At 37.8% G+C, this 27,524-nt stretch overlaps 1 protein-coding gene, 1 non-coding gene and 1 pseudogene across 3 annotated transcripts in view; 1 reads left to right on the top strand and 2 right to left on the bottom strand.

Annotated features, from left to right (window-relative positions):
• The window catches only part of AXDND1 (axonemal dynein light chain domain containing 1), an 84,667-nt gene that overhangs the window by 7,343 nt on the left and 49,800 nt on the right, over positions 1-27,524 (top strand). For both annotated transcript variants that reach the window (XM_040446638.1, XM_040446637.1), the window contains exons 5-9: positions 5,017-5,137; positions 5,711-5,796; positions 7,971-8,027; positions 8,813-8,915; positions 11,200-11,321. In XM_040446638.1, coding sequence (XP_040302572.1) covers positions 5,017-5,137; positions 5,711-5,796; positions 7,971-8,027; positions 8,813-8,915; positions 11,200-11,321 — 489 coding nt within the window. The remainder of the gene's footprint in view (positions 1-5,016; positions 5,138-5,710; positions 5,797-7,970; positions 8,028-8,812; positions 8,916-11,199; positions 11,322-27,524) is intronic.
• Positions 1,649-1,755, bottom strand: LOC121011935 (U6 spliceosomal RNA). The gene has a single exon (XR_005781864.1). It is a non-coding gene; the product is annotated as a U6 spliceosomal RNA (small nuclear RNA).
• LOC121011663 (inosine triphosphate pyrophosphatase-like) lies at positions 14,274-25,986 on the bottom strand (annotated as a pseudogene).

The raw sequence follows: 27,524 nt of genomic DNA, 5'->3' as shown, positions 1-27,524 counted from the left end.
AGGGCTAAAGGAGCAGGTGTGAAGCACTACTTTTGGGAATAAGGCTCAGAACAGAATGGAATTCACCCCTGGTGCAGGCTACTTACCTCCAAGGCTGTGAGAAGAGGGCCCCTTGGGGCCCCTGTCAGTTAAGCATCTGATTCTTGATTTTAGTTTCGGTCATGATCCCAGGGTGGTGGAATCGAGCCCTACATCAGGCTCAATGTGAGTGTGGAGACTGCTTGAGATTCTCTCCCTCTCTCTGCCCCTCTCACCTACTCATGCATGCTCTCTCTCAAATTTAAAAAAAAAAAATGTATGCCCCCTTGAACAGACATTTGTCCAAAGAAGATAAAACTAGCCAATATGCACATGAAAAGATGCTCAACATCATTAGTCATAAGGAAATGCAAATCAAACCATGAAGAGATGCTATTTCACACCTGCTAGGATGACCATAGTCAAAAAGCAGACGATAACGGGCATTTATGAGGATGCAGAGACGTTGAAAGTGTCAGCCATTACTGGTGGGAATGTAAAATGGAGCAGCCTCTTTGGAAAACAGTATGTAAACAAACAAAAATGTAAACATAGGCCCCTCATATGACCCAGCAATTCCACTCCTAGCTGTGTACCCAAGAGAATTGACAAGATATGTCTGCACAAAAACTTGCATGAGTGTTCATGGCAGTATTATTCGTGCAGCCAAAACGTGGAAACAAACCAACTGTCCATCAATTGCTGAAAAAATAAACAAAATGTCATCTACCATAGAATATTATTCAGCCATAAAAAGGAATGTAGTACTGATAAGAGCTACAACATTGACGAACCTTGAAAACATGCTACATGAAGGAAGCCAGTCATAAAAGGGCACACGTGTGTTTCTGTTTCTATGAAATGTCCAGGATAGGCAAATCCATAGAGAGAAAATTAGATAACTGGTTGCTGGGGGTGAGGCTGGGGAGGAGAGTGGGGAATTACTGCTAGTGGGTAAGGATTTTTTGGGGAGATGATAAAAATCATCTAGAACTAGATTCTGGTGGTCGTTATGCAACTTAAGGAATATATTAAAACTTGTAAATTGTGAATATAGGAAAAACTTGTGACTAAACTAAAAACTTGTAAATTGTACTCTTTAAAAAGGTGAATTTTGGGGCGCCTGGGTGGCGCAGTCGGTTAAGCGTCCGACTTCAGCCAGGTCACGATCTCACGGTCCGTGAGTTCGAGCCCCGCGTCGGGCTCTGGGCTGATGGCTCAGAGCCTGGAGCCTGTTTCCGATTCTGTGTCTCCCTCTCTCTCTCTCTGCCCCTCCCCTGTTCATGCTCTGTCTCTCTCTGTCCCAAAAATAAATAAACGTTGAAAAAAAAAATTAAAAAGGTGAATTTTTTGGTATGTGAATGATACTGCAATAATAAACAAAAAAAGTCCCCTTAACTGTGATCCAAGAATCAGGAAGCTGAAATCATAAAGCTGTTACTGCTGTCACTGTACTGCCCCTCTGGATCTGGGTAGCCGGAGAGTGGATTCTGGCATGTTGCTTCAGAAAACCACTTTTCCATGGTGTTGCTGGCAAAATCCACTGAAAGCATGACAAGAAAATGGCTTCTCTCTCACTTCTACCTCTAAAATCTTGCAAAAGTGCATCTACTGTGGAACTTATTTATTTTTAAATATGGAATGCTTCACAAATTTGCATGGCATCATTGCACAGGGGTCATGCTAATCTTCTCTGTATTGTCCCAATTTTAGTATATGTGCTGCCGAAGTGAGCACTACTTATGGAGCTTAATTCATGCCCAGAACCCTGGCTGCAGGGGTGTCTGGGAAAGTGCTTTCCAACCCTTCCAATCCGAAGAGGGTATCCTCCCCGCCACCCACACCCCCACCCCCAACCCCCAACATCAGTGCCTGCCATATTCCGGTACTGACCTAGGTTTCAGAAACATAACCAGACTTCTAGCTTAAGAAGTCATTACCTGGGGCGCCTGGGTGGCTCAGTTGGCTAAGCATCCGACTTCGGCTCAGGTCACGATCTCACAGCCCGTGAGTTCGAGCCCCGCGTCAGGCTCTGGGCTGATGGCTCAGAGCCTGGAGCCTGTTTCCGATTCTGTGTCTCCCTCTCTCTCTGCCCCTCCCCCGTTCATGCTCTGTCTCTCTCTGTCTCAAAAATAAATAAACGTTAAAAAAAAAAAATTAAAAAAAAAAAAAAGAAGTCATTACCTGAATCGTCAAGAAAAGATTATATTGTGTTACACATATTCTGTTCAAGAAAGCCACAGAGTTTTAAATACATTTTAGAAAGACTTAATGTTTTTCAAAAAGCATACCGCAGGGATTTGGAAAATCACTATCTCTGAAATACCTCATTCCCTGACAACTTCAGATAAAAAACATGCTTATTTATGAACATAACCAGTGATGATTTGAAGAAAACATTTGAAGGATGAATTTAGTTTGATAATCTGGGGGACCCAGTTTTTATATTGTGGCTCAGAATCAAAGTTGTTTTTGTTTTTTGCTTTTTTTCTAAATAAAAATAGGTTTTCCAGAAGAGTGGAAGCAGGTGATTTTCCACAAGAGTTTTATGAGAAATAAAACATATCTCTATTTTTTAATGAAAAGTTATATTCCAACAAATAGACCAAATGTTTCCTCTAAAAATAAAGATAACCAATAATTTAATAGAAATATAAAGCCTCCTAAAATTACTCTTAGAAAATTTGAATGACATTTACCAAACCAATATTTCCCTTCAAAAGATGTATATGTGTATATATATGAACCATTCATTGTTTTTAGCTAATAAAGTTGTATTGGCCAATCTCTGGCAGTTACTGGTGTAATAATGACTAATGTCCCATCATCCTGAGAGCGTCTTTCTGAAAAAACAACTTTATTGAGATATCTTTGGCACAAAAATTGTGTATATTTAAGGTGTACAATTTGATGTTTTAATAAATGTATACATTGTGAAAAGATCACCATCAAGCTAAATAACTTATCTGTCACCTCTATATAGTTAGCATTTATGTGTGTGTGTGGTAAGAAGATTAAATTTAAGATATATTAGCACATTTCAAATGCACAATAGAGTATTGCTAATTAACATCACCATGCTGTACATTAGATCTCCAGAACTCATTCATCTTGCATAACTGAAACTTTGTACTTTTTGACCAACATCTCCTCATTTCTCCCCCTCCCTTTATACCCTCATTTAACATATGAATGAAATCATACAGTATTTGTTTTTGTCTGGCTTATTTCACTTGGCATAATGTTCTCCAGCTTCACCCATGCTATCACAAATGGCAGGATTTCCTTTTTATTTTTATTTTTATTTATTTAAATGTTTTATTTATTTAAATGTTTTATTTATTTTTGAAAGAGAGAGAGAGAGAGAGAGAGAGAGAGAGAGAGAGAGAGAGAACAAGTGGGGGAGGGGCAGAGAGAGAGGGAGACACAGAATCCGAAGAAGGCTCTAGGCTCTGAGCTGTCATGTCAGCACAGGATTTCCTTTTTAAAGGCTGAATAACATTTCAGTGTGTGTGTGTGTGTGTGTGTGTGTGTGTGTGTGTGTACATTTCTTCATTCATTCGCTAATGGACATTCAAGTTGCTTCCATATGTAGGCTATTGTGAATAATGCAGCAGTGAACATGGAAGTGTAGATATCTTGTCAAGAACCAGGTTATTTTCCTTTGGATATAAACCCAGAAGTGGGGTTGGTAGATCATATGGTAGTTCTATTGTTTATTTTTTAAAGGAAGCTCCATACTATTTTTCATAATGGCTATACCAATTATAATTGGAGGGACAGAGACATGTGAAAATCACGTGCAGTAAGTGACATGATTATAACTGTGCTATAGGACGATGAATCTGGAAGAAGTGTGTAGAATATACTAGAGAGACCTGAGAATCCACATTAAAAAGTATGGACAGCTTGGACTAGTGATTTGGCATTGGCAAGAGACAATAGGATCAAATACTAGAGTGATAATGAGGGTGACTGTAAAATTAATGAGTGTTAGTGATATATGGAAATTAGGGCAATGGATGGGAAGGAATCAACAATATATGCTGAGATTTTGATGAATGGAGTGGTGGTACTTCCTGACAGAATTAGTGAGGATAGGAGGGTGAAAAGTTAGAATGGAGCGAGAATTATCCGGTGGTATATATAGAGAGAGGTAACAAATGTGGTAAGGTGAGATTTGATGGCATTGCTTAGAGAGAAAGCATAGGGAAAGAAGACAGAGGGATGAGGTCAGAATGTTGCAGAACATTTCCCTTTAGTAGGCGGGAGGTCATAGAGAAGTCCAAGAAGGAGTAGTTACGGCAAAAGAACAAGGAGAATCCAATAGCACAGAGGATAGAGGAAAGGAGAGTGTTTTTAAAAAGAGAGATGATCAACCCTGGGAAATATTACAGGGAAACAGTGGCAGGGAAGAACTGATGACTTAGCAGTGGAAAGTCATCAGCTTTTTAGAGTGGTTTCAAAGAGATGGAGATGGAAACCAAGATTGCGAGGAAATTTCAAGGAATCTGATGTTTAACAGAGTGAGAGATCCATTGATCCATAAATAGGTCGTGATAAGATGACAGCAGTGCACGGTCAAGGGAAGATTTTTAGAAGGGGAAGAGACTTGAGTGACAGACCAAAGTTATATTCCAAGAGAAGGGGGGACGCACAGAAAGCAGACTGATGGAATGAGATCCCAAAGGATGTGGCTAAGGATGAAATCAAGGACATCAATGGAGGAAATAACCCTGGGGAAAAGAATGTATCTTAGCCTGAAGTTGAAGGAGGGGAAAGAATTTGTGAAGTGAATGAGAAATGTGAGGTGGAGAAGAGGAAGAATGGGGTGGGGGTGGGGGTGGTTCATGTCCAATACCTCAGCTGTCTTAGTGACGTATGAGGACAGGAGACTGGTTCCGTGCCCCTTTTCATGCACTAGAAGGACCTTACCTTCTCTTATCCAGTAGCCAGACAGAAAATTTATTTTGTGAATATATTTTTCTTATTTTTTAGGGATATTTCTTTTCTGTATGATGTTAAATATGTTAAAGGAGAGACTAGGGAGAGTTCGCTTTGTCCCCCACGTTTGGACCGTTCATTACAGTCAAATGATGGTGTCATTGTGCCTCATAAGGTAAATAGAGTATTTGACAAATAATTTCCTCTTTCTGTACTTAAAAAAAAATCATTTCCTTAAAATATAAAGCAATGTTGTACTATAACTGTATTGCTTATTAGTTTTGTAGCACTTTCTAATTATTTCTAGGAAAGGATATTTAGTGTGAAAAGATCTAGAATACCTTATTTATCTAAGTGGATAACTATATAACTATAGTTACAGAAATCTAGAACATACAGTATAGGAGACTGGATTTTTTTTTAATTTACTGTTTAAGGCTGTAGAATTCTTATTTTTGGCATATTGCTAAGGTGAATTTTAGAGTCAGTGGGTTACTGAATGTAGGGACATTTGTAAATAATACTAAAACCAAGGCTCTTTAATTTATGGTTATTTTTTTAGTGTGTTCTCTGCTAACAGTTTTTTACTACTTGCCATGATCCATATTAGTTACTGATACTGTTCTCTCTGTAATCAAAATCGCTTAACTTAATAAATAGTATCCCTTTGGGATAGGAGTGTTGATTTATGCAATTCAGTTTTTTTCATTTACTAATGTTTTCGTTCTTGTCCATCTTTCTTTTTAAGCCAAAGAAACTAACAGACACTTTGATTCCTGAAGAATTTCATATTGTGTCAAATACAGGAGTTTCAGGTTTGGAGTGTTATGATGAGTGAGTACTGTGATATGCACACACTGCCTATCTGACGGGTGGAACTGTTTCCTCCTTCCCAGACACAGAAGAACCTGAGAACGGTGCACCCATATCTACATTGAAATAGGGAAACATTTGGCTTTCCTTCCTAAATTTAAGAAAGGTGTCAAAAACTAATGAAAAAGTTTTATTGAAAAAAGTTTCGGATTTCACTGGTCAAATTGTTCTGTCTTTCCCTACTGTTTAATTTCGAAATAAACAATTGATCTTTAAAGAAAAGAAAAAGGAGCTTTGTTCTGAATGCTTGCCTGTGCCTCTTTAGCAATGGGTTTTGAGCCATGGCCATGGAGACAAAGGAAAGTAGCCCTGTGAGCTGACATCTCATAATTGACACACCCTCGATGGCTTCGCTCCAGCGTGTGCACTTGTCATCTCCAGTTTTCTTTGTCATCCTGCTTATGGGGTGAAAACTGGGATTTTGCTTATATTTGCTGAAACAGTATGTGAATGTTTCATAGTTTAAACAACAAGAACTTTGGACTAAGGTCTTATAACAAAATCTCCAGAGGCTGTCTTGCCAGTTCATGTTATACGGCATGTCCTTATGATAGTGGCTTTCAGAACAATATTTTGCCAAAGAGAACTAAATGGAATTCATTTGGGGGGGGGGATTTTTTATTTTTATATAATTTTAAAAATTATATAAAAGTTATAAAAATAGGAAGGACAAGGAGCTCTCATGTACTCTCTATTTTAACTCACTAAGTATTTACATTTTGCCTTATTTGTTTTAAAATACACATATACATAAATACATTAAAACTATTCAAAAGTAAGTTGGAGATGTCCTGACCTGTTATCATCAAATATTTCAGTGTAAATTTCCTAACAACCCACCAGCTGTAGATATTTTTGATGACTTTTTTAGTGTCATCATTTCTCATCTGTTTATTAGTTAGCATTTTACCATATGGACTCAAGGATTTCTTTTTTTTTTTTTTTCCCCAGGGAGTTATAATTCTTTACTGCGATTATTTATTTTTATGTTCAGGGGGCGCCTGGGTGGCGCAGTCGGTTAAGCGTCCGACTTCAGCCAGGTCAGGATCTCGTGGTCCGGGAGTTTGAGCCCGGCGTCGGGCTCTGGGCTGATGGCTCAGAGCCTGGAGCCTGTTTCCGATTCTGTGTCTCCCTCTCAATCTGCCCCTCCCCCGTTCATGCTCTGTCTCTCTCTGTCCCAAAAATAAATAAACGTTGAAAAAAAAATTAAAAAAAAAAAAAGAAAAAAAAAAACTTCTTTGATTTGGCCAGTGTTAGCTCCTTTGATCTGGCTTGTATTCTCTTTGGACATGTCCCCATCATTCTTTGAGTGTTTCCTTATTTTCTGATTCAGTAAGATTTCCAGGTTCACCCTGTATTTCCCAAGTCAGGCTGTGGAATGAGCTATGTTGCTTCTCCTGGGAGTACTGATTCCTTTTGGTGGAGAATGGTACTTAGAAATCACGATCTGGATAGTGGGTGTGTCCGTTGCTCCTGGGGTATCATTGCTTCTGGTTTCTCTCATTTTTGAAACTTTATTTTGAATTTTTATGTTCTCTGGAGATTTTTCACTGATCTAAATTCTGAAAGTGGACCTTATTAACCAACTTGAGTTCTGGTAAGGGGCAGAACCAAAGAAAATGTTATTAACTAGGGGAAGAAAAAGATACATAAATAATAATGAATTAGATGAATTACCATGTGGTTCTCATTGTGATACTCATTTAAATGTAAATTTAAATGTGATACTCATTTAGATATGGTTGGGAGTTAGGTAGACTGGGTTCTAGTTTCATCCTTGCTTATTTATTTTATAACCTGTTTCATTACTTAACTTTGTTGACTTCGGTGTTCTTAGAACACCCTTCCACCTTTGAAAAGGCATTTAAAAAGAAGAATCAAGAAAGTTTTCATATTTTAACATATGGAGAATGTGATTAAAGCTCCTTTAGTGAAAATACTCCAAATATGATAAATATCATTACATCTGTGTCTGTAGATATGTAGGTATGATCTTGTGTGTAAAATGATGCACTGTTTTGATTGCCTCCAAGCTTCTCCATTTGATTAGGTTTTAGGTTCATCATGTTGTTATATGTGATAAACAGGCCAGTTAATTTTCTCCCAGTAATATTGACCCGTTTTATTTATTGCAGCAAATATACTACTCTCCTCACAGATAATGAAAACAGGCTATTGCTCTTCCCATCCATGTAAGTATGGTTTATATTTGAAAGTATTTCTTAGAAGGAAAATACGCATATTTTTATTTTTCATAGTACTTTGTTATACAGAAAATATTAAAATTGTAGCAGAAACCCAATAATTGTCCACAATTCTATCATCTAATCAGTGTTTTCATTTGTCCAATTGCATATTCAATTTTACATATTTATAATATGTAAGTACCGTAAAATATTTTTTTCACAGTTTTAAACTTCTTTCTTCTAAAATTTTATTTTACTGTGGAAGGAACACTTGAGATCTATCTTCTTAACAATTTTTTTTCAATACAGTGTCAATGAGTCTAGGCAACGTTGTACAGCAGACGTCTGCTACTATTGTCTCCTTTTTCCTTCTTCTTACCTCTCCTTTTCTTCCTATCTTCTCTCTTATCTTTCCTCCCTTTTCTTTTCTTACACTGTGAAGTAACCAGTATTAACAGCTTGGTATTTACCTCTCCACATTTTTCCTCTGTTCTTACAATCCTACACAAAGAGTGCAGAGAATTTTTGGAGGGAACTATTATTTTCTTTACAAAAAAGAGGATCATACTGTTTACATTTTCTTTTTCCTTCTTCTTCTTCTTTTTTTAGTGTTATTACTGGTATAACCCACTAGATCAGTACAAGCGCTACTAGATGTAGTAGGGCTAATGCTTTAAAATATCACAAATATTCGATACTGTATACGTTTTCTGTATATTATATTCTTTTTGTCAGTTGAGGATGACCTGTTATAACACTAATATCATAAGTCTGCCACCTTAATCTTTTAGGAAACCTAATAAAAGAGTAGAAGTGGTCCAACTGAATGATGTGATGGACGCCATGCTAGAGAGGGCTGGTGTGGAGAATCAGGAATATACAGGGCCAACCAAGGTAATTGCAAAGATCATTGTAACCTAGTGGTTAAGAGCATACATTCTGAGGGGCGCCTGGATGGCTCAGTCAGTTGAGCGGCCGACTTTGGCTCAGGTCATGATCTCATGGCTCGTGAGTTAGAGCCCCGCGTTGGGCCCTGTGCTGACAGCTCGGAGCCTAGAGCCTGCTTCCCTTTCTGTGTCTTCCTCTCTCTCTGCCCCTCCCCCTCTCATGCTCTGTCTCTCTCTGTCTCAGAAATAAATAAACATTAAAAAAAAAAAAAAAGCATGCATTCTGGGAGCCAGAAAGACTGGATTGAAACCCTGCCCTGCCATTTATTAGCTAGTGACCTTAGACAAATTATTTAATGTATTTGTGCCTCAATATCTTCATCTTTACATTGGAGGTAATATCTCATGAAGCGAAAAATAGAACTATCCTACGGTTCAGCAGTAGCACTATTAGGTATTTACTGAAAGGATACAAAAATACATATTCAAAAGGGTACATGAACCCCAAGTTTATAGCAGCACTATCAACAATAGCCTAACTATCGAGGGAGCCCAAATATCCATCAACTGATGGATGGATAAAGAAGATGTGGTATATATATACAATAGAATATTACTTAACCATCAAGAAGAATGAAATCTTGCCATTTGCAATGGCATGGAGGGAGCTAGAATGTATTACACTAAGTGAAATAAGACAGACAAATATCATATGATTTCACTAATATATGGAATTTAAGAAACAAAACATGATGAACATATGGGAAAAAGGTGGAAAAAAGAAAAGAGGGAAACAAACCACAAGAGACTCTTACCAATAGAGAACAAACTGAGGGTTGACAGAGGGAGGTGGATGGGAGATGGGCTAGATGGGTGTTGGGTATTAAGGAGGGCATTTGTTGGGATGAGCACTGGATGTTGAATCACTGAACTGTGCTCCTGAAACCAGTATTGTGCTGTATGTTAACTAAAATTTATATAAAAGAAAACAAATTACTGGTAATAATACTATCTACTTCATAGGATTGTTGAGATTAAATAGCATATGAATATAAAAGGTTTAGATAGTGCTTGGCATGTAATAGACACTGTATAACTATTAGTATTATTATTACCGTATTTCATTGACTATAAGGTACCACTGATTATAAGCCCCTTATTATTTTATGTACCATTACCAAACATTGCCAATTAAACCATGCTTTCTTACCACTTAAAATTTTATTTTGTTAATGAAAAGAGCTCTTTCAATCTTACATAGTTATAGATATTTTTCTTTATGCAGGCCCTTTCTGTTTTGTAAATTTTGATTTTTACAGAATTTGAAACTTATAGACAAGTTCAGTATAAGACATTTCTATGTAAGCTTTACCCAAATTCTCTAGTAGTATACATTGTGCCCTACTTGCTTATTCGTTCTCTCTTCCCCCTTCATACATATCTCTATATGTATAGTTTTTTTCTGAACTATTTTAGAGTAAGCTGGTGGCATCATGCCTCTTTATCACCAAACATTTCAGGGTGTATTTCCTATGGATAAGGACATTCTCTTACATATGCATAATACAGTTGCCAAGTCAGGAGATTTAACATTTATGTGAGAGTATTATCTGTCCATATTCAAATTTCAGATTTTATCAATTCTCCCTATATTGGTTTTTATAGCTATTTACCCCTCTGTTTCAGGATTCCAGGATCACATAGTGCTTTTATTTATTTATTTAAAAGCATTTTTTTAATTCATTTTTGAGAGAGAGAAAGAGACAGAGCACCAGTTGCAGTGGGGCAGAGAGAGAGGGAAACACAGAATCTGAAGCTGTCAGCACAGAGCCTGACACAGGGCCCGAACCCACGAACCACGAGATCATGACCTGAGCTGAAGCTGGACACTTAACTGACTGAGCCACCCAGGCGCCCCCCTCACATGGTGCTTTTAGTTGTTGTGTTCTTTTAGACAACTTATAATTTGAAACAGTTCTTTGTTTTTCTTGACCATGATATTTGAGCAGATGCCAGTCAATCAGTAGAATGTTCTTCAGTTTGGTTTGTCTGACATGTACTTATGATTAGATTCAGGTTATATACTCTTGTCAGGGATGATATGGAAGCAATACCGTAACCTCATTGCACCGTATAAAGAGGTACATGATTAAACATAGATGTTTAAAAATAATATATCATTTGTGTGTATATATTTATAAGGAAAATATAAGTGACATAAACTCTCAAGGTGTTTCTTAAACATTCACATTCTGTAATAAACACTGATGATACTCCTTATCTTCTGCCAGATGCACAAACTACTGCATATGCTGAAGAAGGAACAGACTATTTACAATACAGTATTTCATGAACTTATTCGACAAGTCAGTGTGGACTGTGCAGATAGAGGAGAACTACTGTCCAAAATCAGGTTAGAGCCATTATTGGGATATCCTGGTTTTCTTTTGAGTTTTATGTTACAATTGTGTTTATATCTGTTTTTGAGCAAATCACAAAAGTTCCCTTCTTTTTTTTTTTTTTTTTAATTTTTTTTTCAACATTTATTTATTTTTGGGACAGAGAGAGACAGAGCATGAACGGGGGAGGGGCAGAGAGAGAGGGAGACACAGAATCGGAAACAAGCTCCAGGCTCCGAGCCATCAGCCCAGAGCCTGACGCGGGGCTCGAACTCACGGACCGCGAGATCGTGACCTGGCTGAAGTCGGACGCTTAACCGACTGCGCCACCCAGGCGCCCCAAAAGTTCCCTTCTTTATCCTATTGGTAACAAGGAACTGAATTGCATTTCTGTTATTTTTTCTATAGTAAAAATATAATAGTTGAGAACTTCCTTAAGATGATTTCTGTTGGGATGTTTGATACCATAGTCTTTTATGATTAGGAATGAAGTGCTATGTGAAATACTAGAAAAAGTATAGATTTTGGAGACAGACTGATCTGGTTTAAATCATCATGTAGATGTGTGACTTTGGTAAAAGTGTGAGCCTTAGTTTCCTCATCTGTAAATGCAGGTAATAACTACTGTGAACATATTCTTTGCCCATTTGTTCATTCATCACTCAGTGATGTCTGTTGAGTGTCTGTGTCAAGCCTTAGGATGCTTCATAGGATTGTCATGAGAAGTAGATGCTCAGTACATATAATTATTACAGATGATCCTGATAAATACTCTTGTCATATAATGCTTCTTATGACTGTGGTACTTTACAAAAAGCTGGAAGGAATAGTGGAATTAGAATACTGGGTTCAAATTTTGTATCTACAGTTTACTTGCCATGGAACCACAAGCAAATTATTAGATCTCTCTGAATGAGAATTAATAACATAAATTTGCCCTATTTGCCTGCTGTCTGATTTTTGGAAGCTGAGTCCTCCTATCTGATGGTGCTGAGAAACGAAGAGCAAAGCCATTAATAAGAGACTGGTCAAGATTAGATACTAAGGAGTAGGTTCTTAGAGCACCTCAACAGCTGGAGAATGCAAATTAGAATGAAGAAAGGGACAGCTGAAGTTTGAGTTTTCATTCTAAGAACAAAGCCTGGGATAGATGAGGAAGCACGGTAAAGGAGCTGGATGACTCAGAGTGGGTCCAGACTTGCCCCTTATCAGGAGTAGGGATGAGTGGGACTCTTCCAGCTGATTTCAGAAATTAGCTTCTCGGGGCGCCTGGGTGGCGCAGTCGGTTAAGCGTCCGACTTCAGCCAGGTCACGATCTTGCGGTCCGTGAGTTCGAGCCCCGCGTCGGGCTCTGGGCTGATGGCTCAGAGCCTGGAGCCTGTTTCCGATTCTGTGTCTCCCTCTCTCTCTGCCCCTCCCCCGTTCATGCTCTGTCTCTCTCTGTCTCAAAAATAAATAAACGTTAAAAAAAAAAAAAAAAAAAAAGAAATTAGCTTCTAGGGGCCCAGATCAGGTGGGGTTCTATCCCAGGAAGTCTGACAGAAAGAGACAGGCAGGCAGGCCAAAACTAAAAATCCCCACTTCTTTCAAGTTTTCTTAGTAAAATATACTGCGTGTGGAAAGCACACTAATTAGTCAATATTGATTTCATGCCGTATCACTGCCATCACAATGTCATAGAGAACAATTTCATGCCCCCGAGCCCCCACATGTCACCTATTCATTCCTTCTTTATTCCCATTCCCTTGAACCTGTAGCAACCACTGACCCTTCTACTGTCTCTATACTTTTTTCTCTTGCAGAATGTGACATAGTTGGGATCATGCAGCACATAGTCTTTTCAGACTGGTTGCTTTACTCACACCTGAATTTTAACTGCTGACATATTTTCTGACCGTTATTTTGTGGAATTCATTAAGTTGTGAGCATCGTATCATTGCTTTTGAACAATTTGATTATGATGTGCCTTGGTATAATTTTCTCTATGTTTCTTGTGATTGGTGGTCATTGAGCTTTTTGGATCTGTGAGTGTATGTTTTTCATCAAATACGGGAATTTTTTAGCTAGTTTTTCTTCAAGTATTTTTTTCTACCCTCCCCCCTTTTCAGGGGAGTCCATTTACTCACATATCAGCCCACTGATAATGACATAGTCCTGATACTGTTTTGAACATTTTTTCTTTTAAAATATTTTTCTGTTCATTTTCTATAGTTGTTCTACTGCTTGATTGCTTGATTGCTTGATTTTGGAGAGAGAGAGAGAAGAAAGTGCAAACAGGGGAGAGGGGCAGAAGAAGAGAGAGAATCTTAAGCAGGCTCCATGCTCATCACAGAAGCTGATGTGGGCTTCTATCCCATGACCATGAGGTCATGACCTGCACTGAATCAAGAGTTAGACGCTTAACCGACTGAATCATCCACCCAGGGGGCCCTCATTTTGTATATTTTCTACTGTTCTATCTTCAAGTTCACTAATCTTTTCTTCTAAAGTATCTAATCTGCTTTAAATCCCATTCAGTGATGTTTCCAACTCAGATATTGTAGTTTTCATCTCTGAAAGCTCAACTTGGGTCATTTCAAAAATATTTGCCATGTCTCTACTTAACATTGCAAACATACAAAATATAGTTATAGGTTTTTTTTTTCCCCAAAGCTGATATATATATTTTATAATGGAAGCGAGTACTTTCAGTATTTTTAGTTGTTGCATTTTAAAAACATCTAAAGCTATTTGTGTGGTTCTTCCCAAACCCTCAATCCTGCCATGGGATCCCAGGCCAGGAGGCTATAGGAAGGACTACTGAATTTCTGAATGCAAGAGAATGGTGTCCCTTGCCCAAAGTTTCTCCAAGCAGAGCCAACCGCTCCTCCAAACAGGGCTGATGAGGCTGTCTCAACACCCCTAGGAAGTGGTAATCCTGAAGGCAGTACTTGGAGGGGTACCTGTCGGATGGGGGAGGTTTCAGGCTAGCCTTCCCCAGATCCCTAACCAGGGTGATCATCACTGGCTACTGTAAGGATCAGGCTGTAAAAATATTTTTGTAGCTCAAGCAGGGACCAGAAGTAATGGGAGATGACTTTCTTCTCTTCTCAGCCATGGGCATCTCTGCGTACGTCTGCTTGTATCCATCAGGCAGGGGTCCTAACCAAAGTCCTAGCAGCCTCAGAGCACCACCATCTGGCCCCAAGCTCTGGCCCCTGAACGGGCACACTGGCCTCCTGGGGTCCCTGATGCTGAGCAGAAATGTGCAGAGCACATGGGCAAAGTCTGTCCTGGAACCCAGCCAGGAGCTGGTTCAGACTTTTAGGCTTTAACTTTTCTGGAAACCACTGTACATAGGGGCCAGGGAGACCCCTGAAAGCGTTGAAGCACAGATTTGTGTCCTCCACCAGTGCAGGCGCCTGTACCTGTAGAGCCGTCTCCTGACGCTTCTATATGGAAATCTCATCAGGTCCACCCTGAGACTTTGGCAAGGCAATTTTCTGTGCCACCAAAGTACATGAAAACTTATCTCCTAGTATCTGAATGACCTCTTCCAGCTTTTTTTTTTTTTTAATTTTTTTTTTCAACGTTTATTTATTTTTGAGACAGAGAGAGACAGAGCATGAACGGGGGAGGGGCAGAGAGAGAGGGAGACACAGAATCGGAAACAGGCTCCAGGCTCTGAGCCATCAGCCCAGAGCCTGACGCGGGGCTCGAACTCACGGACCGCGAGATCGTGACCTGGCTGAAGTCGGACGCTTAACCGACTGCGCCACCCAGGCGCCCCCCTCTTCCAGCTTTGAATGTCCTTGTCTGTTAATTCTAACATTTATGCCAGTTCTGGGTGAGTTTTTTTTCTCCTCATAGGTGTGTTCTCTGCTTTCTTTGCATGCCTGGTAAATTTGATTGGATGGCAGACATTGTGAGTTTTAGCTTATTGGATGCTGTGTATTTTTGCATTTCTAAAAATATTCTTGAACTTTGATTTGTGACATGATTAAGCTACTTGAAAACAGTTTGGTGCTTTTGGGCCTTTAGGAAGACCAGAACAGTGCTTAATTTATGGCTAATTGTTTGTAAATACTTTGGCAAGACTCTTCTTTGAATCCTAAGTTTTTCCAGACTGGCTGGTTAGAACCAGCACCATTTCTAGCAGTGTGTGAGTGCTGGGTGCTCTTACCTCCCGATCCTTTCAGATGGTTTCTTCCCCAGCCTCAGGTAGTTTCTTCACATTTATGATCTTTCCTGATCTTGATGATGATCCTGATCTTTCCTTAGCTGATTACTTGAGAAGGACCCTCTGCAGACCTCCAGAGGATCTCTCGGAATAGCTCTTTTCTCTCCAGTACTCTGTCCTCTGAACTCTTGTTGCTTTCCTCTCCCTAGGCTCTTAGCTCTGTCTCCTTAACTCAGAGAGTCCGCTGGGCTTCTCCAGCGTTCTCTCTCCTTGTGCTTTGGCCTGGAAACTTTCAAGTCTGCAACTTGGAGCAATCATAGGGCTTTATTTACTTCTAGTCTCTCACTGATTACTCTCTTTCATTGCCTTGTATTCAGTGTCTTGAAAATTTTTGTTTCACACGTATCTTGAAAATTGTTTTACATACTTTGCCTTTGTTGTTGTCGACGTCGTCATTGAGGTTATTTCAGGCAGGAGAATAAATTTAGTTCCTCTGGATTTATTTTTATTTTTGTACCTGTATCTATACCACAATCCTATGTATAGGTTAATATCCTTAATAAGTTTTAGAAAATTATCAGTGGTGATCTCTTTGGTAAATATCTGTTCTCCATTTTCTCTGTTTTCTCTTTTTGGAACTCTGATTAAATTTATATTAGACATTCTCATCTGTGCTTTTTGTCTCTTTATCTCTTTTTCATAATTTCCAACACCTTGTCTCTGTACTATATTTTGGGTAGTTTTTTCAAAGATATTAATAAGCGCTTTAGCTGCATCTTTTCTGCTAAAACCCATCTTTTGAGTTTTATAATCAATAATTGTATTATCCACCTAAGAGTTCTGTTGTTTGTTTTTGTATCTGTCTCATCATATTTAATATTTTTTATTGCTCATTTATTTTTAGATTCAATCTTTCATTTCTCAAACATTTCATGGATGGTTTCATATTCTAAATCTCATATTTCTAATATATGAAACTATTAGTATCTAGAATTACTATTTGTTGTTTCTTCTTGGTCTCATTTATGATGGTTTATTTACATATTTTGCAATATTTGCTTTTATAGCTAACATTTGGTTAATCTTAATCATGAAATCCTCAGAATGTAAATCATGGACGCTTCCTGAAGAGAGGATTTGTATTTTCTTCCTTCTGGAATCCTGACCGTATGTGATAGTCCAGTACTCAGGTCTCTTACTTTGAAGCCAGTCCAAGGCTTAGTGTCAGACCCAAAGTTGGTATTTTAAAAATTTTATTTATTTATTTTTAATTGAAGTATAGTTGACATATAATATTAGTGTCAGGTGTACAACATAGTGATTTGACATTATATACATTACAAAACACTCACCATGATAAGTCACCATACAAAAGTAATACAATACTTTTTACTGTATTCCCTTGTGCTGTACTTTACAGCTTCATAACTTATTTATTTTATAACTGAGAGTTTGTACCTCTTAGTCCCCTTCAACTACTTTGCCCAGCCCTTTATCCCCTCTCCTCTGGCAACCACCAGTTCTCTGTACTTATAAGTCTGCTTCTGTTTTGTTTTCTTTGTTTTGTTTTTCAGATTCCACATATAAGTGAAATCAAAATGGTATTTGTTTTCTTTGTCTAACTTATGTCTCTTAGCATAATACCTTTCGGCCCATATCACAAATGGCGAGCTTTTTTTTTCATGACTGGCTAATATTCCATTGTTTATATATGCAACCATTTCCTTATCCATTCATCTATTGATGGATACTTACGTTGCTTCCATATCTTTGTAATGCTGCAATAAACACAGGAGTGCATTTATCTTTTCAAATGAGGTTTTTTTTTTTTTTTTTTTTGTTTTTTTTTTTTTTTATATTCTTCAGGTAAATACTCAGAAGTGGAATTACTGGATCATATGGTATTTTTATTTTTAATTTTTTGAGGAACCTCCGTACTATTTTCATAGTGCTGCACCAATTTACATTCTCACCAATAATGCATGAGGGTTCCTTTTTTTCCACATCCTCACCAACACTTGTTATTTTGGACCCCCTTTTTTTTTTTTAAGATTTTATTTGTAAGTAATCTCTACACCCAATGGGGGTCTTGAACTCACAGTCCACAGATCAAGAGTCATACACTCCACTGACTGAGCTAGGCAGGTGCTATTTTGGGTCTTTCTGATTCCAGCCATTGTGACAGGTATGAGGTGATACCTTATTGTGGTTTTGATGTGCATTTCCTTGATGATTAGTGATGTTGAGCATCTTTTCATGTGCCCGTTGTTCATCTGCATGTATTTTTTGGAAAATTATCTATTCATGTGTTCTGCCTATTTTTAAATCACACTGTTTCATTGGTGTTAACTTATATGATTTCTTTATCTATTTTGGATATTAGCCCCTTATTGGATATATCACTTGCAAATATCTCCTTTTCAGTAGATTGCCTTTCGTTTTGTTGATGGTTTTTTTCACTGTGCAAAAGTGTTTTATTTTGGTGTAGTCCCGCTTACTTATTTTTGCTTTTGTGTGGCCCTTTTCTGAAGAGAGGGATCCAAAAAATATTGCTAAGACCGATGTCAGAGAGATTATGGCCGATGTTTTCTTTTAGAATTTTTTTGGTTTCAGGGCCCACATTTAAGTCTTTATTCCATTTTGATTTTATTTTTGTATATTGTATGATGTAACAAAGTGGTCTAATTTCATTCCTTTCATTATGTTCATCCAGTTTTCTCAATACCATTTATCAAAGAGATTGTCTTTTCCCTATGCTATAGTCTTGCCTCCTTTGTCATAGATTAATTGACTATATAAGTGTGGGTTTATTTCTGGCCCTCTGCTTTATTCCATTGATCTATGTGTCTGTTTTTGTGTGTGTACCACGCTGTTCTGACTACCAATGCGTTGTAGTATAGTTTGAAATCTGGGAGTGTGATACCTTCAGCTTTGTTCTCCTTTCTCAAGATTGGTTTGGCTCTTAGGGTTTTTAAGGTTCCATATGATTTTAGGATTATTTGTTCTAGTTCTGTGAAAATTGTTGTTAGCATTCTGATAGAGATTGCATTGAGTCTGTGGGTTGCTTTGGGTAGCAAGGACATTTTAATGATACTAATTTTTCTGATCCATGAGTAGGGTGTATCTTTTCATTTGTGTTATCTTTAATTTCTTACATCAATATCTTACAGTTTTCAGAGTATAGGTCTTTCATCTCCTTGGTAAAATGTATTACTAGATATTTTATTATTTTTGGTGTGATTATAAAAGAGATTTTTTTCCCTTTTTTTAATTAAAAAATTGTTTTTGTTACTAAATGGGTTTGTTTTCTTGTTTTTTCAGTTTATTCATTTTGAGAGAGAGATTGAGAGTGCAAGGGGAGGGGCAGAGAGAGAGGGAGAGAGAGAGAATCCTAAGCAGGCTCTGCTCTTGTCAGTGCAGAGCCGAACATGGGCTTGATCTCACAAACTGTGAGATCATGACCTGAGCTGAAATCAAGAGTCAGAGGCTTAACTGACTGAGCCACCCAGGCACCTCAGATGGGATTGTTTTCTTAATTTCTCTGCTAGTTTGTTATTATTATATAGAAATGTAACATTTCTATATATTAATATTGTATCCTGCAAATTTACTGAATTCATTTATTAGTTCTAATAGTTTTTTGGGGGAGTCTTTAGGGTTTGCCATATATAATATTATGTCATATGCAAATAGTGACAGTTTTATTTCTTCCTTACCAATTTGAATTCCTTTTATTTTTGTTTCTTGTCTGATTGCTCTGGCTAGGACTTCTAGTACTATGTTGAATACAAGTGGTGAGAGTAAGCATCTTTGTGTTGTTACTGATGTTAGAGAAAATATTTCACCTTTTAACCATTGAGTATGTTAACTGTGAGTTTGTCATAGATAGGCTTTATTATATTGAGTTATGTTCCCTCTGTATCATTTTGTTGAGAGTTTTATCACGAATGGATGTTGAATTTATCAAATACTTTTTCTGCATCTATTGAGATGAGCATATGGTTTTTATCCTCTATTTTGTTAATGTGGTATATCCCACTGATTGATTTGTGGACATTGACTCATTCTTCCATCCCTAGAATAAATCCCACTTGATTGTGGTCACTGATTCTTTTAATGTGTTGTTGAACTTGGCTTGCTAATATTTTGTTGAGGATTTTGGCATCTATGTTCCTTAAGGATAATTGACTTCTAATTTTCTTTTTTTGTGATGTCTTTGGTCTTGCTATCAGGGTAATGCTGTCTTTAACAAAACAATTCTTCCTTTTCTATTTTTTGGAATAGTTTGAGAATAGGTGTTAACTCTTCTTTAAATATTTGGTAGAATTCACCTTTGCAGCCATCTCATCCTGGCTTCTGTTGGTTTTGAGGTTTTTGTTTAGTGATTCAATTTAATTACTAGTAATTTGTCTGCTTAGATTTTCTATTTCTTCTTGATTCATTCTGCTAAGGTTGTATATTTCTAGGAATTTATCCATTTCTTCTAGGTTGTTGGAATTTGTTGGTAAATAATTTTTCCTAGTAGTCTCTTGTAGTCCTTTGTATTTCTGTGGTCATTGTACCTTCTATTTCATTTCTGATTTTATTTATTTGAGTACTCTCTCTTCTTTCCTTGATGAGTCTGGCTAAAGGTGTATCAAGGTGTTATTTTCAGAGAAATGCCTTTTAAGTTCACTGATATATTTTTTTTCAGTTTATATTTTCTTTTTTTTTTTTAATTAAAAACATTTTTAAGCTTTATTTATTTTTTGAGAGAGAGAAAGAGAGAGTGACAGAGTGCTAGCAGAGGAGGGGAAGAAAGAGAGGGAGACACAGAACCTGAAGCAGGCTCCAGGCTCCGAGCTGTCAGTACAGGGCCCGACATGGAGCTTGAACTCACGAACCGTGAGATCATGACCTGAGCCGAAGTCAGATGCTTAATCAACTGAGCCACCCAGGCACCCCATATTTTATTTATTTCTGCTCTCTGATCTTTAGTATTTCCTTCCCTCAACTAACTTTGGGCTTTATTCTTCTTTTTTCTAGTTCCTTTAGGTGTAAGATTAGATTATTTGATATTTTTCCTATTTCTTGAGGTAAGCTCATATCACCATAAACTTCCCTCTTAGAACTGCTTTTGCTGTGTCCTATATATTTGTAAACAATGTGTTCCCATTTTTATTTACCTCAAGGTATTTTTTAATTTTCTGTTTGATTTCTTTATTAACCCATTTTTTTTCTTTTTAGTAGCATGTTGTTTAGCCTCTAGTTTCATACTGTTGTGATCAGAAAAGATGCTTGACATGATTTAAATCTTCTTAAATGTATTAAGACCTGTTTTATGGCCTGATATATGACCTATCTTGAAGTGTTTCAGATATACTTGAAAAAAATGCATTCTGCTGTTTTTGGATGAAATGTTCTCTATATATCTCTTGAGTCCATCTGATCTAATGTCATTCAAAGCCACTGTTTCCTTATTGATTTTCTGTCTGGGATGATCTATCCATTGATGTAAGTGGAGTATTAAAGTCCCCTACTATTTTTGTATTACGTCAATTTCTCCCTTTGTATCTGTTAATACTTACTTTATAAGTTAGATGCTTCTATATTGGGGGGATAGATATTTACAATTGCTATATCCTTTTGCTCCCTTTAGCATTATGTAATGCTGTTCTTTGTCCCTTGTTATGTTTTTTGTTCTGAAGTCTATTTTGTGTGATATAAATATTGCTACCCCAGCTTTTTTTCATTTCCATTTGTATGGAATATCTTTTTCTATCCCTTCACTTTCAGTCTGTATATGTCTATATGTGAAGTGAGTCTCTTGTAAGCAGCATATAGATGAATCTAGTTTTTTTGGTTTTGTTTAATCACTTAGTCACCTTACATCTTTTGATTGGAGCATTTAGTTCATTTACATTTATTTTTATTTATTAATTTTTTTTTTAATTTTTTTTTTCAACGTTTATTTATTTTCTTTGGGACAGAGAGAGACAGAGCATGAACGGGGGAGGGGCAGAGAGAGAGGGAGTCACAGAATCGGAAGCAGGCTCCAGGCTCTGAGCCATCAGCCCAGAGCCTGACGCGGGGCTCGAACTCACTGACCGCGAGATCGTGACCTGGCTGAAGTCGGACGCTTAACCGACTGCGCCACCCAGGCGCCCCAGTTCATTTACATTTAAAGTAATTATTGATATTTGTGCTTATTGCCATTTTGTTCATTGTTTTCTGGTTCTTTTTATAGTTCTTCTCTGTTCCTTTCTTTTCTTGCTTTCTTGTGATTTGATGATTTTCTTTAGTGTTATTCTTGGATTTCTTTGTCTTTAAAATTTCTTACGTATCTGTTACAAGTTTTTGGTTTGTGGTTACCATGAGGTTTATATAGAACACCCTATGTATTTAATAGTCTGTTTTATTTTATTTTCAAATTTTTGTTTAAATTCTAGTTAGTTAACATATAGTGCAATCTTGGTTTCAGGAGTAGAATTCAGTGATTCATCACTTACATACAACAGCCAGTGCTCATCATAGCAAATGCCTTCCTTAGTACCCATCACTCATCTAGCCCATCCCCCACCCACCTCCTGTTTTTTCCCTATTTTTGGAGAAGAGACTCTCATGGTTTGTTTCCCTCTCTCTTTCCCTGCTGCCCCATATGCTCATCTGTTTTGTTTCTTAAGTCCCACAAATGAGTGAAATCATATGGCATTTGTCTTATTTTGCTTAGCATAGTACATTCTAGCTCCATCCATGTCATTGCAAATGGCAAGATTTCATTCTTTTTTATGGCTAATATTCCATTGTGTATATATATATACTGCATCTTCTTTATTCATCCATCTGTTGATGGACATTTGGGCTCTCTCCCTAGTCTGGCTATTGTTGATATTGCTGCTGTAAACATCAAGGTGCATGTACCCCATTGAATCTATATGTTTGTATCCTTTGGGTAAATGCCTAGAGTGCAATTGCTGGATCATAGGGTAGTTCTATTTTTAACTTTTTGAGGAACCTCCATACTGTTTTCCAGAGTGGCTGCACCTGTTTTCATTCCCATCAATAGTGTAAGAGGGTTTCCCTTTCTCTGCATCCTTGCCAACACCTGTTGTTTCTTATGTTGTTAGTTTTAACCATTCTGACAGGTGTGAGGTGGTATCTCATCTTGGTTTTGACTTCTATTTTTTGATGATACGTGATGTTGAGCAGCTTTTCATGTGTCTCATAGCTGTCTGGATGTCTTCTTTGGAAAAGTATCTATTCTTGTCTTCTGCCCATTTCTTCACTGGATTACATGTTTTTTGGGTGTTGATTTTGGTAAGTTCTTTAGAGATTTTGGATGCTAACCCTTCATCTTATATGTCATTTGTAAATATCTTCTCGCATTCTGTCAGTTGACTTTTAGTTTTGTTGATTGTTTCCTTCACTGTACAGAAGCTTTTTGTCTTGATGAGGTCCCAATAGTTTATTTTTGCTTTTGTTTTCCTTGCCTCTGGAGTCATGTCTAGTAAGAAATTGCTATGGCTGAGATCAAAGAGGTTGCTGCCTGTGTTCTCCTTTAGGATTTTGATGGTTTCCTGTCTCACATTTCGGTCTTTTATCCATTTTGAGTTTATTTTTGTGTGTGGTATAAGAAAGTGGTCCATGGGGCACCTGGGTGGCTCAGTCAGTTAAGCGTCTAATTCTTGATTTCTGCTCAGGTCATGATCTCACGGTTTCATGAGTTCAAGCTTCGCATTGGGTTTTACACTAACAGTGCAGAGACTGCTTGGGATTCTCCCCCTCTCTCTGTCCCTCCCTCACTTGTGTTTCTCTGTCTCTCTCAAAACAAATAAATAACCAAAAAAAAAAAAAAAGGAGGCCCAGTTTCATTCTTCTGCATGTTGCTGTCCAGCTTTCCCAACACCATTTGTTGAAGAGACTATCTTTTTCCATTGGATATTCTTTCCTGCTTTGTCAAAGATTACTTGACCATATAGTTGTAGGTCCATTTCCGGCTTTTCTATTCTTTTCTTTTTATTTATTTATTTATTTATTTATTTATTTATTTATTTATTATACATTTTTATTTATTTATTTTTTCTGCTCCACTCTCTTCTGTTCCATTGATCTGTGTGTCTGTTTTTGTGTATAGCTTGAAATCTGGAATTGTGATGCTTCTAGTTTTGTTTTTCTTTTTCAAAATTGCTTTGGCTCTTTGGGGTCTTTTCTAGTTCCATACAAGTTTTAGGATTGTTTGTTGTAACTCTGTGGGAAATGCTGGCGATATTTTGTTGGGGATTGCATTAAATGTGTAGATCACTTCGGGTAGCATAGACATTTTAACAGTGTTTGTTCTTCCAATCCATGAACATGGAATGCTTTTCCATTTCTTTGTGTCCTCTTCAATTCCTTTCATAAGTCTTCTATAGTTTTTAGAGTGTAGACCTTTACCTCTTTGTTTAGGTTTATTCCTAGGTATCTAATTGTTTTCAGTGCAATCGTAAATAGGATTGCTTCTTTGATTTCTTCTGCTGCTGCTTCGTTATTGGTGTATAGAAATGTAATAGATTTCTGTATGTTTATTTCATATCCTGCAACTTCAGCAATTTTTTGGTGGAATCTTTCGGGTTTTCTTCAGATTATCAAGAAGTCTGCAAATAGTGAAAGTTTGACTTCTTCCTTGCTGATTTGGAGGCCTTTTATTTCTTTTTGTTGTGTGATTGCTGAGGCTAAGACTTCTATACTATTTAACAGTCTATTTTAATTTGATGTTTAAGTTTAAATACCTTCTAAAAGTAGTAAATTTTACTGCCCACACAGCATTTTATGTACTTAACATATTTTACATCTTTTTACTTTATGTGTCCCTTAGCTAATTATTGTAGGTATAATTGGTTTACTGCTTTTGTATTTTAACCTTTATACTACTTTGTAAGTGATTGATCTATTACCTTTATTACATGTTTGCTTTTACCAGTGAATTTTTTTGTTTTGTAAGTTTCTTCTACTGGTGGCCTTTCCTTTTCTGCTTAAAGAAGTTCCTTTAACATTTCTTGTTAAGGCCAGGTTAGTGGTGATTAACTCCTTTAACTCTTGTTTGCCTGGGAAACTCAGTTCAATCTGAGTGAACTCCTTTAATTCTGAGTGATAGCCTTGCTGGGTAGAGTATCCTTGGTTGTTGGTTTTTTCCTTTCAGCACTTAGAATGTATCATGTCATTCTCTTCTGGCTTGCAAAGTTTCTGCTGAAAAATCAGATGATACTCTTATATGTGTTTTCTTGTACATAACTACTTACTTTTCTCTTGCTATTTTTTTTTTAACTAGTTTGCTTTCTCTTTTTTTTAGGTTTATTTTTATTTATTTATTTTAGAGAGAGAGAGAGAGAGAGAGAACACAACTGGGGGAAAGGAAAAGAAGGAGAATCTTTTTTTTTAATTTATGTTTATTTTTATTTATTTTGAGAGAGAGATAGAGAGCAGGCAGGGGAGGGGCAAAGAGAGAGGGAGACAGAATCCCAAGCAGGCTCTGCACTGTCAGCACAGAGCCTGATATGGGGCTCAAACTCACAAACTGTGAGATCATGACCTGAGTCAAAGTTAAGAGTCAGACGCTCAACTGACTGAGCCACCCAGGTACCCCTTCTCTTGCTATTTTTAATGTTCTCTCTTTAGTTTTTGGAATTAAAATGCCATTAGGCATTAATATGTGCCTTGATGTGAACATCTTTGGATTCATCTTGTTTGGGGCTGTGTTTCCTGGACCTGGATGTTTGTTTCCTTTTTCAGATTAGGGAAATTTTCAACTATTATTTATTCAAATAAATTTTCTACCCCTTTCTTTCTCTCTTTTCCTTCTGAGACCCTATAATATGAATGGTTGTGTACTCAATGTTGCTCTGGTGGTCCATTACCCTATCCTCATTTTAAAAATTCTTTTCTCTTTTTGCTGTTCAGCTTAGATGATTTTCACTACCTTGTCTCTAGATCATTGACCCATTCTGTATCCTCTAATCTTTTTTTTTCTTTTTTGCATCCTCTAATCTGCTATTGATTCCCGTTAGTGTGTTTTTCATTTCAGTTATTGTATTCTTCAGCTCTTATTGGTTCTTTCTTACATTTTCTATCTCTTTATTGAAATTCTTACTAAGTTCATCTACTCTTCTCTCAAGTTTGGTCAGTATCTTTATGATCATTACTTTGAATTCTTTATCAGGTAGGTTGCTTATCTCTGTTTCATTTAGTTCTTTTTCTGAGGTTTTGTCTTATTCTTTTATTTGGAACATATTCCTCTGTCTCATTATTTGTCTAACTTTCTGTGTTTGCTTGTATGTATTAAGTAGGTCAGCTGTGTCTCCTGGCCTTGAAGAAGTGTCTTTGTGGGGCGCAGTAGCACATGGGGCCTGCTGGTCTCCTGAACCACATGATCCAGGGATGACCCTTGTGTGGACTATGTGTACCTTCTTGTTGTGATTGGGCCACAACTGCTGTGGGTGCACTGGTAGGTGGGGCTGGTCCCTGGCACGGCCAGCTCTGAGGCCCAGTTGGACTATTGTAGACATGGCGATGGGTGGGACTGGCTCTCCCTGGAGAAGGAGTCACTTTAAAGGAATGTCTGTGCTGGCTGAGGCTAGCTGCTGGGTGTGACAGAACAGTAGTTGCTTAGGAAGACACTTGTCAGGGTAAGCAGGTTGGGCAGGGTGGATCTGGAAGGGGAGGCTGGGATAGGTTAAGTGGCACTAACAAGGTAGATGGAGGGTGCCAGAGCCGGCATCCCCCAGTGTCAGGCCATCTCACCTGAAGGAGTGGGGAAAAAGGGTGCTTTCCAGCACTTCTCTTCCTGGAGAAATTTCTTACAGACCCTTGTCCCTCTATCATACATATACCCTAAAATTTGTCAAGAAATCTTTACTACATTCTAGGTGCTTTTCAAACTGCTGCCTTTGTGTTGGATCCTAGAGTGAGTGATATAATGTGGCAGCCCTTTAAGAACAGAGTCTCAGTTCCTATAACCCTCTAGCTCTTCCAGAGTTAAACCCTGCTGATTTTCAAAGCCAGATATTATGGGGGTTCATTTTGCCAGTGCAGATCCCAGGGCAGGAGTTGCCCAGTGTGGGGCTTGAAGCCCTTGCTCCTCGGTGAGGGGACTTATCACACTTGTGATATCGCGCCTGCCTGTGGGGCTCTGTACCAGGGTTAGATCCTGATGGCATCTTTGCCCCTCCCACCTGTTTATTTTATTTATTTATTTATTTATTTATTTATTTATTTATTTAATTTGTTTCTATTTATTTGTTTTGGGGGGGAGGGGAGAGAGAGAAAACAAGCAGGGGAGGGGCAGAGAGAAAGAGAGGGAGACACAGAATCTGAAGCAGGCTCCAAGCTCCAAGCTGTGAATGCAGAGCCTAATGTGGGGCTGGAACCCATGAACCATGAGATCATGCCTTGATTATGATCAAGCACCCCTGTGTGACTTTTTATTTATATCTTTAGCTGTGAAAGTTCTGTTCTGCTGCTTTTCTGGTCTTTCTCAGAGTAGGGTGGCACTGTATGCATTTGCAGCCTTGGTATGTCTATGGGAGGATGTGAGTTCAGAATCTTCCTACTCTGCCATCTTACCCTCTTCACGCAGTGTTGTTAGTTTTACTGGGGCAACCATGACTTTGGGTTTGCCTAGTGAATACTGATTACCATCTCCCACTCCATTCTTAGCTTATTTTGTTTATTGTTTTTCTTTGTTGCCCCTAGAGATTTCTATTTTTTCCTGCAAACCCAATAATGCTTCAGAAAGTATGCTATGTCATGGATGTAGTTGTATTGTAATAAGAAGACCCTTCAGGGGTGACTGGGTGGCTCAGTCAGTTAAGTGTTTGACTCTTGATTTCGGCTCAGGTTATGATCTCATGATGGTTCATGGGATTGAGCCCTGTGTTGGGTTCTGTATTGACAGTATACAGCCTGCTTTGGATTCTCTACTTCTCTCTCTGTCCCTTCCCCTCTCATGTGCTCTGTCTCAAAATAAACTTTTTTTTTTTTTTTAAAGCAGACCTTTCAGACTATTTGGTCCCTCTATTTCAGGAGGAGAAGTCTTAAAGAAGTT

The sequence above is a fragment of the Herpailurus yagouaroundi genome, unplaced genomic scaffold, assembly GCF_014898765.1.
Source record: "Herpailurus yagouaroundi ecotype Mexico unplaced genomic scaffold, PumYag 195, whole genome shotgun sequence".
Lineage (NCBI taxonomy): Eukaryota > Metazoa > Chordata > Mammalia > Carnivora > Felidae > Herpailurus > Herpailurus yagouaroundi.
Note: the sequence above shows the minus strand (reverse complement) of the source record. Positions and strands in the feature narration are given on the sequence as shown.